At 49.7% G+C, this 15187-nt stretch overlaps 1 protein-coding gene across 1 annotated transcript in view; it reads right to left on the bottom strand.

The window, feature by feature from the left end:
- The window catches only part of LOC137436395 (stimulated by retinoic acid gene 6 protein-like), a 171224-nt gene that overhangs the window by 95306 nt on the left and 60731 nt on the right, over positions 1 to 15187 (bottom strand). The window contains exons 4-5 of the mRNA XM_068130143.2: positions 7179 to 7318; positions 93 to 213 (exon numbers count right to left, since the gene is read on the bottom strand). Of these exons, the coding sequence (XP_067986244.2) occupies positions 93 to 213; positions 7179 to 7318 (261 nt within the window). The remainder of the gene's footprint in view (positions 1 to 92; positions 214 to 7178; positions 7319 to 15187) is intronic.

The following is a 15187-nucleotide window of genomic DNA, read 5'->3' as shown; positions in this document are numbered from 1 at the left end:
ATACGTGTTGGTTGAGCACACACATAAGACCATGTGCTCGCGAGTTGTAATTGGACATGTTGTTTGTTTTACATCCTGTGTACTGTATTTACCATACGAGTGAGTAGCAGAACCCAAGCGCAGAGCCGACGAGTCTGTACTCTGTTGTGAGGCAGCAAAAGAAGGGGTAGAAGTCCACGCCGACTTCCAATGCACACAGCAGATAAACAAACACTGCAAACCACACAGCCATGTTAAAATAAACATTTAATTATGTCCACTTTTTCTATCATTGTCAACTTAGAAAAAAACAAAAAAACATGGATCCAACATGCATGTATCACCAAATATATAATCGATTCGGGTGATTCAAATTTGACATTCACATTCCTTCGATAATTGGGAATGGTACCTGGTGTTGTCTTTTTTTTTAATGAAACTGTAATCATGTGCATTCGTGGTCGAAAACATTTTAAACTTCAACATTTTTCCCGTGAATCAGGAACCGCAGGAGAGTATAATCTATCCCCCTGTTCCCCATTGAAACAATGCCTCGACATTCGCGGATTTTCCTCGACATTCGTGGATTTTCCTCGACATTCGTGGATTTTCCTCGACATTCGCGGATTTTCCTTGACATTTGTGGCTTTTCCTCGACATTTTCAGGATTTTCCTCAACATTTTCAAGATTTTCTTCTACATTCACGGATTTTTCTCGACATTCGTGGGATTTTCCATGAATCAGGAACCGCAGGGAACCTATCCCCCCCCCCCCCTTTTCCCATTGAAACAATGCCTCACATTCACGAATTCGACATTCACAGGGGATACATTCCTGGAAAATGCCGGGGAGTCCAACTATACTTGGAGATATTCATTAGGTTTGTGTCCTGGGTTTTTGTCTTTGGTGCGACTTGCTGTACCCAGCCTGAGCAAACTAACTTGTGTGACAATGACACAGATTAGATGCAGGTCAATTTGAAACTTCCTTGGCACACCTGAGCTCCTCACCACGCACAAAGTTTTCATTCGCAGCTCAATGGAATACTGTTCTCCCCTCTGGGCCTGTGCTCCTGCCTCACACCTAGCTCGGCTTCACGCTGTTGAAACTAAACCTTTCAGAATGATTGGAATCTCCCGCGATGAAGCTAACTCCGAGAGCCTTTCACTCACTCACCGCAGGCAGGTAGGTGGTCTTTCTGTCTTCTACTGACTCCTCTCCGGCCTTGCTCCCCCAGCTCTCTCTGGGCTCTGTCCTCCAAATACTCCTACAGGTCGTGCAAGATCTGCCTGCAACCCTCTTATGGTTAAACTGCCAAAATCAAGACTCTCTGCTCACCTTCACTCCTTCATTCCTCTTTTCTCCCGCCTCTGGAACAAACTCCCTCACTCTCTTCAATCCCACTCCTCCCTCCAGGTCTTTAAAACAGCTGTGCACCACCATCTCTTATCTTCCCCCATCCAAAACCTTGATCTTTTCTACCCCCGTTAAAACACCCCAAATCCCCAACTTCTCTCCTGAAATTCCTCGTAGTGTTCATTTGCTTTATACCGTGCACCCCTCTGCCCCTCCCCTCAGCCCTCTTCCTTCCACAGATCTACCGACGTCCTTGTTCTCCACTGTTGTTGTGCTTCCCTCTCTCTCCCCCTCTTGTCTCCCGCTCCCTTCATTGCATGTTTTATGTGTCTGTGCATGTTTTCATGTTTAATCTGTGTAATGAAATCGTCATCCAAATTACGACACTGATGTTATTCGCCTCATGGCCGCTGCGCGACCCTTTCTCGGTTCCTATATATATCAGCGCGGACAGGCGATGTAGATCCATCACCACGATGTAATTCTAGCGATGTACCTCTAGAGCTTCTCTGGGCTTCCATAGAAAGGTAACGTGTCTGCAATATGTATCAAAGCTTTTATAGTCATACAGCCTGTCCGCACCTGTATTCACCTGTATGTATTATTAATACCATGTTTATTGGTTTCTCTCTAGATGATGTTGAGAACGAATTACGATTAAACCTACTTTGGGTTGCTGTTGTATCTTGATTTTCACAACACTTAATCGTAATTCCTCTCCTGACATCGCTCCTGCACTGCTCGCCTCGGAGAAGAATGCCCAGCGGAGGACCCGTTGAGCTAGCTCCAGCAACGGAGCTCCGACTACTCTCGCTGCCGGCCTGCCTCGAAAGACGGGACGACGCAAGCCTTTTCGCGGGACCGCGTCGTCAAAAAGCGACCTGCTCTCATGAGACCCGAACGCCAGAGCAGGCGTGACGGACTCCGGCTCGATGCCTGGAGCACGATGCTACTGGGCAACGTCCTGCGGCTGAAACCCCGTCGGAACGACGGACCCGCTTGGAGCCGCCGGCCTACCCGTCCGATCGCAGCTCGGAAGCGCTAACGGCTCCGTCCGAGGGATTCATCCTAGATATGCGTGCCTCGGCCCGAGTTGAGATTCCCACGCGAGTGATCACGTCTCCCATGTCAGCCATGCCTCCACACGGCCGGCACACTCCGACCACTCGCTACGCGGTGGAACCATCAGCTCCGCGCGAATCGCGCACCGCTCGTCGGACTCACGCCATCACGACCGGCTCACTCCGACCACTCGCTACTCGGTGGCCCATCTCCTCCGCGCGGATCGCGCACTGCTCGTCGGAATCACGCCGTCACGATCGGCTCACTCCGACCACTCGCTACTCGGTGGCCCATCTCCTCCGCGCGGATCGCGCACTGCTCGTCGGAATCACGCCGTCACGACCGGCTCACTCCGACCACTCGCTACTCGGTGGCCCATCTCCTCCGCGCGAATCGCGCACTGCTCGTCGGAATCACGCCGTCTCGACCGGCTCACTCCGACCACTCGCTACTCGGTGGCCCATCTCCTCTGCGCGAAGCGCCACTGCTCGTCGGAATCACGCCGTCACGACCGGCTCACTCCGACCACTCGATGCTCGGTGGAACCACCTCCTCCACGCGAATCATCGTGCACTGCACCCATCGCGTGCCAATACTCTGGGAGGCCCGCGATCCCATCCTGCTTCCGAGCACCTCCTCGCCGTGAGCTTCCGAGCACCTCCGAACGTTGCTACGCGTGGATCAAAAGAAGCTACACGTGGCGACGTGTGGCACGTTCCAAAACCCATCGCGGCCCTCTCTGCGGCCCAACGCCGGCGATTCCTATCGCCGATCGATGGAACCCCTCTTACGCGCGAGTCACGCGCCGCACCGTCGCTGGATGGAATCACTACAATGCACGACGCGCCAGTTGCGCGCGCCGCATCTTCGCTGGATGAACCCCTTTGCATGTGGTTCCTCTCGCGGGCCCTACTCTGTGAGGCCGGCGACGCGGCCGTCGCAATCCCACCTGCATGTGGCTACTTCCCGAGGCCGACGAACTCCGCTGCCTGGAATCGCCTCAATGGAGGCTCGCTTGGCACCATGCGAGGACTCGTCGCAGCACGGATGAATTTCTAAGGACCGCTGCCCGGAATCGCCTCAATGGAGGCTCGCTTGGCACCATGCGAGGACTCGTCGCAGCACGGATGAATTTCGAAGGACGTCGAGCGGGACCTTCATAGCCTTTCACGGCACTCGGGTTCTGCTTATGATGGTTGTTCGTATACCTGGCTACCATGTGTAGTTCTTCGTTCGTTCTTCTTCGTTCGTCTTCGTCCTTTGTTTTACTTGATTTGGTGTTCCCGCTCTCACACGGCGTTTTCGTTAAACACCTGCGACCATTGTAAACATGCTGTGCATGGAATGTATGTTGACCGAATGCTATCATTCCTTTTCCACACACCCCGCGTTTCACCCAATTAATTTAATTTGATAAGCTGTTGGATTGAGTTAATGTGGTGTTGATGTAGAGCAGGCTTGACGGACCGAAAGGCCCCTCTTCATCCTTCATGCTCAATGCACCTCAAATGAGGTGCTACTTCAGGGCGTTATATGTACGTATTCGCTCCTTAGTCGTGCAGTCTATCGCTGCCAAGCGTGCTCGCCCCTCGACTCGGCGGGCTCACCCGCACCGGATCAACAGGCCGAGCTCAACTTTCGGTTTCCCTCGTACGCGGTGCGCCCTAGATGTTACTTTCACCGTCTGCCGGGTTCGTATGCCGATCTCGAGCTCGCTCGAATGCTGCTGCACGCGAGACGTTAGATTACGGTGTACTACTGTACTCCGTCTGGGGATACCGCTCAGCTAGAACTCGCCGTTAAACCCGCCCGACCTAATTGATGACGTCATCGACTATATCACGCGTTCGCTTTACAGCGTCATTGACGCGTTCGCTTCACGGCGTCATTAACGTAATGGCGTGCGTTCGCTTTACAGCGTCATTGACGCGTTCGCTTCACGGCGTCATTAACGTAATGGCGTGCTTCCCGCGATCTCATCGGGGATTCGTTTACCTTTCAATGTACCTTGATAACTACGTACCAATTGACCTTTACGTAACGACGTGACCTCAGGGTCGCGCGCCAGCACCGTTTAGGGAGTACACGGTGACACCGTACTGCCTGCTAGCCCTTGACTCGGCTCGTTGTTATCGGACAGAGCTCTTGCCTCGTACATTTCGAGACTGCGAGACGCCTCGTCTGATTCCATTTCCCTCTGCCCCAGTCTGACTGTGACTCAGCCTGACCCAGACTGTGAAGGTCGTCTGTCTTCGGTATGCAGCGCGCTGCAGCCACCTCCTTAACAGATGTTTAGTCTACCACGATATTCTTGCGGTTTGTGGATAGTATGTCCAAGGGTTATGACCGTGTAGCTAATCTGCCGCGCTTCCTTGAGGTCGCGCTGGTCTCACTTTACTGTGTAGCTAATCTGTCGCGCTTCCTTGAGGTCGCGCTGACCTCACTTAACTATGCACGAGGATACGTGCACATACTCCCTACGCACGATGGATAGTATTCTGGGGTACACCGTGACCGATGGCCCCTGCGACCTTTTCTCGACATGGCCCCTCCCTGTGATCGGGCCACCTCGACTCTTGTGGGGACCCGGGAGGTTCTTGTTGCTCGCCCGGGTGCCGTCCGGTATGGCGACTCCCTCCTCGCCCCTTGTGGTTTAGTTATGCGATGAGCCAATTGATTATGAAAATATTTTGTGATAATCTTTTATTGATTTTAATTATACAATTAATCAATCAATTAGTGTACACCTCTCCCTCCCAATGCAGCCTCAATGAGCTGCACTGCGGTATTGCGTCCGTGGATGGACGATCCAACCGCGGTCCGGCTGGATCCGTGCCATGCCACGTTGGCGTTAACTGGATGGATCGGTCGGACATCCGGGATGGCCAATCCATCCGGGCCATCTCTGTGCCATTGCGTCCGTGGATGGTCGATCCATCCGCGGTCCGGCTGGATCCGTGCCATGCAACGATGGCGTTAACTGGATGGATCGGTCGGACATCCGGGATGGCCAATCCATCCGGGCCATCTGGCATGACAATCAATCATAACGATCCGGGACGACGCTGGGACAAACATGGTTTGTCCAGCCGGATCTCTCTCAGTCTGCCGATCTTCTCCGATCCGCGTGACAATCATAACAATCAATCATAACGATCCGGGACGACGCTGGGACAAACATGGTTTGTCCAGCCGGGACTCTCTCGGTCTGCCGATCTTCTCCGATCCTCCGCACGCGGTGCAGATGGACAAGCTTGCCATATGCATCCCGGCGGTCCTGCGCGCTTCGCTGGAGAGGCGCGTTTCGGCCGTTTGTGCGTCGTCGTAATCGGCCATGCCGGTCGTCCAGGCAGCCTTCAGAGGCCGCTCGTGTCTCGTGCGATCGCTGCCAACGCTGCCAACGCTGCTTACTGTTATGGTTTACTGAATTACACATCTGCCACACCGACACATCTGCCTGTAATGGTCTTCTTACTTACTGTTATGGTTTACTGAATTACACATCTGCCACACCGACACATCTGCCTGTAATGCGTCGCATTGCGTCGTATGGACAGTCGCTCTTCATCCTGGCACTCCTTATGTAATGAGTTGCGAATCTCAAAGGTACACCTTATCCATCTAGCTACAGTGCCGTTTCTCACTGTTCAACGAGGTACCCTCATCTACTAAGACTACCCCACAGGAAGACTGCTACTACCCACGGGCTCAACGTCTCCTCCCTGGGATGACCACTGCTTGCTCGGTCCGATATCTTCTTGACTGGGACTTCCTCCTCGATATATCTATAGCTGGAGTTTGATTGCTAACCAGGCTAACAGGCTGAAATGCAGTAACCCTGCCATCGGGATTGATGGCCCCTTGGACGTTCGACCGGCAGTGACATCTTTCCAATGTATTTCGTTCTTTGCATTCCTATGTATTCCTCTGTACGTGTCTGCTGTTCTTCACCGCCGAGTTTGGATCTAAGCGCGGGGAGAATGTAATGAAATCGTCATCCAAATTACGACACTGATGTTATTCGCCTCATGGCCGCTGCGCGACCCTTTCTCGGTTCCTATATATATCAGCGCGGACAGGCGATGTAGATCCATCACCACGATGTAATTCTAGCGATGTACCTCTAGAGCTTCTCTGGGCTTCCATAGAAAGGTAACGTGTCTGCAATATGTATCAAAGCTTTTATAGTCATACAGCCTGTCCGCACCTGTATTCACCTGTATGTATTATTAATACCATGTTTATTGGTTTCTCTCTAGATGATGTTTAGAACGAATTACGATTAAACCTACTTTGGGTTGCTGTTGTATCTTGATTTTCACAACAATCTGTTAGCTCTTACACGAGCCTCGATTCTGTATACAAAAAAATATATATTTGGTGTCAAAACGCCCACATATCTGTGATGTAACACTGCCCTATGTCCATTTGTAAACCTGTTACCTTCTTTCGTTCACCTCTTCCATGAGCCTCGACCTTTTATATAAAAACTATTCTCCAGATTGTAGGAAAGAATGAAAGTCATCTTTGGAATCCTGTTGTGTTTGTTCATCGTTTTTCAAATAAACAACAGTCCATCACATCCCATAAATGGGGCCACATTCTGAGTTCTTATCCAAATCTATAGGGGCACTGCATCAGTGACACAATATCTGCAAATCAGACGTGATACAACCAACAGACCAAATTTGTGGCTGAATCCTATTCAGATATGCAATCACTACCTAGCCGAGTGAGATTATGTGATAAGAGTAGTTGTCTTGTTCAAGTTAAATGTTACCTTTGGCCCAAGATGGAGCAGCAAAGTGAAAGTAATCCGAGTAGTCATTGTGGAAGAGAGCAATGACTGTGTTGGTAGTTGCTCCAAATGCAATTGCATAAGACCATCGATTTCTGTGCTGCCCCATTATGTCCATAGGCCTAGGCATGTAAAGAGAGGATTTTGATTGAAAACTCAGTGCATGGTAATCATGGTAACATGGTAATGAATGTTTTTGTTTTTATTACTGCAGCAAAAGCAACCACGATTAATGCGTAAATTCAAATCAGTCACATTGTGGTTGTAGCAACCTGCACTCTGCGCCTGGGAGGCCAGAGGTTTGATTCTGACTGTGGCCGAGTCACAGCAAACGCTTTAAAAATGGCGGTGCTCCTTTTTCACGTGATACTCAGCATTTAGAGTTCAAAATGGCAGTGCTCCTTTTTCACGTGATGCTCAGCATTTAGAGTTCAAAATGGCGGTGCTCCTTTTTCACGTGATACTCAGCATTTAGAGTTCAAAATGGCAGTGCTCCTTTTTCACGTGATGCTCAGCATTTAGAGTTCAAAATGGCGGTGCTCCTTTTTCACATGATACTCAGCATTTAGAGTTCAAAATGACGGTGCTCCTTTTTCACATGATACTCAGCATTTCGAGTTCAAAATGGCGGTGCTCCTTTTTCACGTGATACTCAGCATTTAGAGTTCAAAATGGCGGTGCTCCTTTTTCACGTGATACTCAGCATTTAGAGTTCAAAATGGCGGTGCTCCTTTTTCACGTGATACTCAGCATTTAGAGTTCAAAATGGCGGTGCTCCTTTTTCACATGATACTCAGCATTTAGAGTTCAAAATGACGGTGCTCCTTTTTCACATGATACTCAGCATTTCGAGTTCAAAATGGCGGTGCTCCTTTTTCACGTGATACTCAGCATTTAGAGTTCAAAATGGCGGTGCTCATTTTTCACGTGATACTCAGCATTTGGAGTTCAAAATGTTGGTGCTTCTTTTTCACATGACACTCAGCATTTAGAGTTCAAAATGGCGGTGCTCCTTTTTCACATGATACTCAGCATTTAGAGTTCAAAATGTCGGTGCTTCTTTTTCACATGATACTCAGCATTTAGAGTTCAAAATGGCGGTGCTCCTTTTTCACATGATACTCAGCATCTAGAGTTCAAAATGGCGGTGCTCCCTTTTCACATGATACTCAGCATTTAGAGTTCAAAATGGCAGTGCTCCTTTTTCACATGATACTCAGCATTTAGAGTTCAAAATGGCAGTGCTCCTTTTTCACATGATACTCAGCATTTAGAGTTCAAAATGTCGGTGCTTCTTTTTCACATGATACTCGGCATTTCGAGTTCAAAATGGCGGTGCTCCTTTTTCACGTGATACTCAGCATTTAGAGTTCAAAATGGCAGTGCTCCTTTTTCACATGATACTCGGCATTTAGAGTTCAAAATGGCGGTGCTCCTTTTTCAGATGATACTCAGCATCTAGAGTTCAAAATGGCGGTGCTCCTTTTTTTCATGATACTCAGCATTTGGAGTTCAAAATGGCGGTGCTCCTTTTTCACATGATACTCAGCATCTAGCCTTCAAAATGGCGGTGCTCCTTTTTCACATGATCCTCAGCATTTAGAGTTCAAAATGGCGGTGCTCCTTTTTCACATGATACTCAGCATTTAGAGTTCAAAATGGCGGTGCTACTTTTTCACATGATACTCAGCATTTATAGTTCAAAATGGCGGTGCTCCTTTTTCACATGATACTCAGCATTTATAGTTCAAAATGGCGGTGCTCCTTTTTCACATGATACTCAGCATTTATAGTTCAAAATGGCGGTAATCCTTTTTCACATGATACTCAGCATTTGGAGTTCAAAATGGCGGTGCTCCTTTTTCACGTGATACTCAGCATTTAGAGTTCAAAATGGCGGTGCTCCTTTTTCACATGATACTCAGCATTTCGAGTTCAAAATGGCGGTGCTCCTTTTCACGTGATACTCAGCATTTTGAGTTCAAAATGGCGGTGCTCCTTTTTCACATGATACTCAGCATTTAGAGTTCAAAATGGCGGTGCTCCTTTTTCACATGATACTCAGCATTTCGAGTTCAAAATGGCGGTGCTCCTGTTTCACGTGATACTCAGCATTTAGAGTTCAAAATGGCGGTGCTCCTTTTTCACATGATACTCAGCATTTAGAGTTCAAAATGGCAGTGCTCCTTTTTCACATGATACTTAGCATCTAGCGTTCAAAATGGCGGTGCTCCTTTTTCACATCATACTCAGCATTTAGAGTTCAAAATGGCGGTTGTAATGAAATTGTGTCTAAGTTGAACCCAGGTGTCATGCTGTCTCCGACCACTGAGAGGCTTCTATAAGAACTCGGACGAACATCGCTCCGATTCATTCCTGTGACATTTATTCTGTGTGATAGAGTATACTCGAATGGTGCGTATATCTATATGTTCCAGGCTTGCTTGCGCTAATTGTTAATTGATTGACTTCCATGATCATGGATCACTGATAGTTATGCTTGCTGATCTCTTGCAGGTGTTGCCAGAGATCGAAACTGAATTAAACCTACTATTGGGACAATGTTGTGAATCTTGATTTCTTACAACAATTAATTCAGTTTCCTCTCTTCGTCCCGAACGAGTACAAGACCCGAATGAGTACGACATGGCTCATAAGATGATCCAAGTTCCAGTCTTCGGCGTGGACCCCCAGGCGACAAATGCAGCCGCCCAATTGACACATTGGCTGAATATTTTGAATAATCAATTCAATGCCCAGGAGGCACTCACCGATGACACGAAGCTCACCGTGCTGCAATCTAAGGTGCACCATACTGTGTATATGACCATTGAACAGTGTGAGACGTACGATGCTGCTGTGGCTGAGCTGAAACGTATCTACATAAAAAAACGAAGCGCGGTCTACTCTAGACATTTGCTTGCGTCTTGTAGACAACAGCCCACGGAGACCTTAGACCAATTCGCTCAAGACCTCTGACGACTACTGAAGGATAGTACCCCAGCGGTACGCACCCATGAACAAGTCTGCGATGACCTTGTCCGCGATGCTTTTGTCTCAGGTCTAAGATCGCCGGTCGTCAGACAAAGACTACTTGAAGAACCCGACTTGACTCTCGAAGAAGCCCTTCGGTTATCCCACGTGTGCACTGAGGCACGGGAACAATCCAATGCATATGAACGCCCATACGTCACTGCGGGGATATCCCGACAGACCAGACCGGAGAGAGCTACCGCCGAGCTAGAGGATGCTGCACCTGCACCTCCGCCGGAATCTGAGACAACGGATACTCTCGATGATCCCGATTCGGGATTGACGGCGGCTGCTGCTGCTGGACCCAAGTCAGGAAGTAATGCTAAATGCTATTTCTGCGGGAACCGGAACCATCCCAGGTCAGTTTGTCCGGCTAAGGAAGCGAAGATTCATTTGTGTGCAAAGACTGGGCACTTTGCAAAAGTTTGTCGATCGTCGCGAGGCCAGCAAGCTCGCTCGACGATGAATGTGCTTATCTCCGTGCCCGCGGTATGAACGGCGCACGGCGTGCCTCGCCCGACGTTGATTGGGATCGCCCCTCTCCGTGGGCCCCGAGCTGAGAGCTCGACCTTAATGAGACTCGCCGCGCCGACTAAACAAGTGACGCAATCACTTCAGTACGCCGCACGACCGTCCTTGACAGGAATTCTTTCGACACCCTGCCAACTTCCGGGATCGGCCACTCGATCAGTGAACGCTGGCTACGAGACTCCGCACGAGGCACGAGCGCCCTCCGGAGGCGGCACGATCGATCTACAATCCACTTTGACTACACGAAAGCTGGGATCTTCACGCGTGGCACGAGCGCCCTCTGGCGGGGCACGACTGGCCTACAAGCGAATTCAACGGCACGACAGACATTAGCTGGCGTCGGATCCGCACACGAGGCTCGCGCCTCCCCCTCGACGATTCGATATCTACAGGGCCACCTGGCCTGTCCCTCGCTATTATCCCACTCATGATTGAAGGAATTTTTGCTAATGCTTTAATTGACATGGGATCCACTGATAGTTATGTTGATCTTCGACTTGTACAGAAACATAGATGGCCGATTCTTGGGACAAGACGCATAATCTTCATGGCTTCTCAGGGACTGTGGCTTAGCACAAAGGGGGAATGTCGACTGAAGCTTGTAATTAAGGGTCGAATGTTTCCGGATGTGCATTTCATGGTCTTACCAGCATTATGTGCAGAAGTTTTGTTAGGACATGATTTTCTCAAGCGACATGGGTGCTTGGAAATGGAATTTGGTGGTACTGAATCTCTTGCTGTGTGTGCTCTTGCAGGGATGGAAATTGAGCCACTGTTGCTGTTCCCCAATATGACCATGGACGGTACACCTGTCGCGGTTAAATGACGACGCTACTCACGAGCTGACATGCAATTCATTGCAGAAGAGACTGCGCAGCTACTAAAGGAGGGTATCATAAAACCTAGTCGGTCGCCTTGGCAGGCCAAAGTTCTGGTGGTACGAAGCGAGTCGCATCGCAAACGCATGGTAATCGACTATTCACAGACGATTAATCGGTTTACCCAATTGGATGCCTATCCACTCCCGGGAATGGAATCCCTGGTTCGACAGGTGGCGCAGTATTCGGTCTATAGCACTCTCGATCAACGTAGTGCCTATCATCAGATCCCCATCTCCGAGGCAGACAGCATTTATACTGCGTTTGAATCAGGCCAGAGGTTGCACCAGTTCACCCGTCTACCTTTCGGGGTCACGAATGGGGTCGCGTGTTTTCAAAGGACTATGGACGACCTCATCGCTAAGGACAACTTGACCGATGTCTTCATTTATCTGCATAATCTCACGGTTTGCGGGTATGACCAAGAACATCATGATGCTAATCTGAAGCGATTCCTCGAGGTCGCGCACAGATATCGCTTGACTATGAATAAGGCTAAATGTCGCTACTCTGCTCGCACGATAGATCTCCTGGGGTACACCATGACCCATGGCTCTGTCGCTCCAGATAAGGAGCGTCTGCGACCCTTGCTCGACATGGCCCCGCCCGGCAATCGTGCTTCATTGAAGCGTGCTCTCGGGCTGTTTGCTCATTATTCCAAGTGGGTTCAAAATTTCTCCGCGAAACTCCGCCCACTTGTGGATTGCGATGCATTCCCCATGAGTCACGCTGCCAAGGCCGCTTTTCATGGCCTTAAATCCGACATCGCTGGCGCCGCTGTGGCGGCGATTCATGAAAATAAATCCTTTGTTTTGGAAAGTGATGCGTGGGATCATGCGATAGCTGCGACCCTCTCTCAAGGGGGGCGCCCTGTGGCCTTCTTTTCACGGACTCTCTCCTCCGCGGAACGGAGACATTCGTCTGTCGAAAAGGAGGCGTATGCCACCGTCGAGTCGATCAGGCGATGGCGTCCCTATTTGCTCGGACGATGTTTCCAAATTATCACAGATCAACAGAGCGTTGCTTTTATGTATGACACACAGCATGCTCAACGCATTAAGAATGAGAAAATCACTCGCTGGCGGATTGAGCTCGCCGATTTCTGCTACACAATCAAATATCGCCCTGGGCGGGATAATCTTCTTGCCGATGCTTTATCGCGGCCGGTGATGTGTGCGAGCCTCACCTCTTTTGAGGACCTGCACGTTCTTCATGACACCTTGTGCCATCCCGGCGTGACGCGTTTTGCTCATTACGTGCGCAGTCGTAACTTGCCCTATTCTGTTGAGGATATTCGTCAGCTCTGTCGCATTTGTTCCGTATGCGCTGAACTCAACCCTCGCTTCTACAACCCTCCTATGGGTACACTAGTCCGAGCCACTAGGCCGTGGGAGAGATTGGCGATGGATTTCAAAGGACCACTGCCGGCGTCACCAGCTTTGAGTAACTCTCGTTATCTACTCACGATCGTTGATGGGTTCTCTAGATTCCCTTTTGCTTTCCCGTGCGTAGATATGTCGGCCGCTACGGTTATCCGGTGTCTGCTGAACTTGTTTTCTATGTTTGGAAATCCGGCCTATGTGCATACCGATCGAGGCGCGGTGTTCTCGTCCCAGGAGGTGAGGAACTTCTTACTCCAGCATAACGTCGCTTCTAGCTATACTACTCCATATAGGCCACAGGTGAATGGACAGGTCGAACGCTTTAATGGCATTATATGGAGGGCCGTTACTCTGAGTCTTAAGTCCCTCGGCCGGGGACTAGACAAATGGGCTTGGTCGCTACCCGGGGCATTAAACTCGATCAGGACTTTATTGTGTACCACCACGAACCAAACTCCCCACGAACAGCTGTTTCGTCACCCGAGGAGTTCGGGTCGTACCCGACCTTTACCGGGTTGGCTTGCTGAGCCGGGACCGGCTTTTCTCAAACGTGCCGTTCGCATGAGTAAATATGACCCACTGGTGGATAAGGTGCAGGTACTCCAAGCTAACCCCGAGCACGCTCGTGTGTTGTTGTCCAATGGACACGAATCGACGGTCTCAGTACGCCACCTGGACCCATGCGGGGAAGTTGACGAACCAGCTTACGATTCCATAGATTCTCCCGTCGATCCACCTATGGAGTATCTGCCGGCATCCTCACCGCTAAACGCACCCGATCCTGCTGGCCCTGTGGGGCCACCGCCGTCACCCGATTTAGGCAGCCACTCCGACGCGGGGGACTCCGGTCTTGGGGATGTAGTACCCGGTAGTTTTCGGACCCGCGCCGGGAGAGAAATTCGCCGCCCTGACCGCTACGGTTGGACCGACTGACATGGACTGACATCTGCTGCTCACTGCTATTACTCTGCTGCTATATGCTGCTAGCTTGATTACTGCCTTAGCGAAGTGTAGTTTTAACGGCGGGGAGAATGTAATGAAATTGTGTCTAAGTTGAACCCAGGTGTCATGCTGTCTCCGACCACTGAGAGGCTTCTATAAGAACTCGGACGAACATCGCTCCGATTCATTCCTGTGACATTTATTCTGTGTGATAGAGTATACTCGAATGGTGCGTATATCTAGATGTTCCAGGCTTGCTTGCACTAATTGTTAATTGATTGACTTCCATAGTTATGCTTGCTGATCTCTTACATGTGTTGCCAGAGATCGAACCCCTGACACTCACCTGGTAGATTAAACAGTATACTACACTGACGAAAGGTATTTTAAACCAATTTCAATGGTTGCTAGAAGACAGTAGACCCCCTCAGTCCCCCCCCCCCTCCCCAGTAGACCTCCTCAGGACTCGACCCCAACCCCTCAGGAGATCCGCTCAAGACTCGATTTTTTTAATGCCGTGAACAATCTTCGGTCAATCACAGGTGATGATTGTTGTGGTCAAGTTTCATAGAAACAGTGTGTGTCGTTTCAGAGGTAAAAGCAAATATCTATTTTGGGTGGTCAAACCTGGATCCACTTTGACCCCCGGTAAACCCCCTTATACCTCGACTTATTTTATGCCGTGAACAAACTTTAGTCACAACACAACAAACATCATTTGTGCCAAGTTTGGTCACAATCCCATCAGCGGTTTCAGAGAAGAAGTTGCAAGTGTTTATGGACTGATGGACGGACTGACGGACGGATGGACTGACGGATTGATGGACTGATTGACTGACGGACGGACTTGACGGACTGACTGACGGACGGACTTGACGGATGGACGACGCGCCATCGCATAAGCTCCCCTGAACTTCTTTCCAGGTGAGCTAACTAGCAGAGTTACTTGGCGTTCCCCAGAAAATAAATAGTCAGTCATGCAGTTTAGTTTAGTGGGCTTTTTATAGTCAGAGGAAGCCACGCCCCTTGTACACGCCCCTAGTCTAAATCTGATGCGCCCAATCCGCCCACGTTTTTGTCGTGAAGAGTTACTCCCCATGGACTCCCTCTTCCCTCTCCAAGTCACTTCCTTCTGCTGTCCATGAGGCATAACCAAACAAACAGACGTTCACATTTATATGTATAATATAAGATGGCGTGTGCTCCTTTCTCACGTGATACTTCC

This window comes from Myxine glutinosa, chromosome 11 (genome assembly GCF_964187855.1).
Source record: "Myxine glutinosa chromosome 11, kmMyxGlut1.1, whole genome shotgun sequence".
Taxonomy (NCBI): domain Eukaryota; kingdom Metazoa; phylum Chordata; class Myxini; order Myxiniformes; family Myxinidae; genus Myxine; species Myxine glutinosa.
The sequence above is the reverse complement of the archived record's forward strand: the minus strand, read 5'-3'. Positions and strand labels throughout refer to the sequence as shown.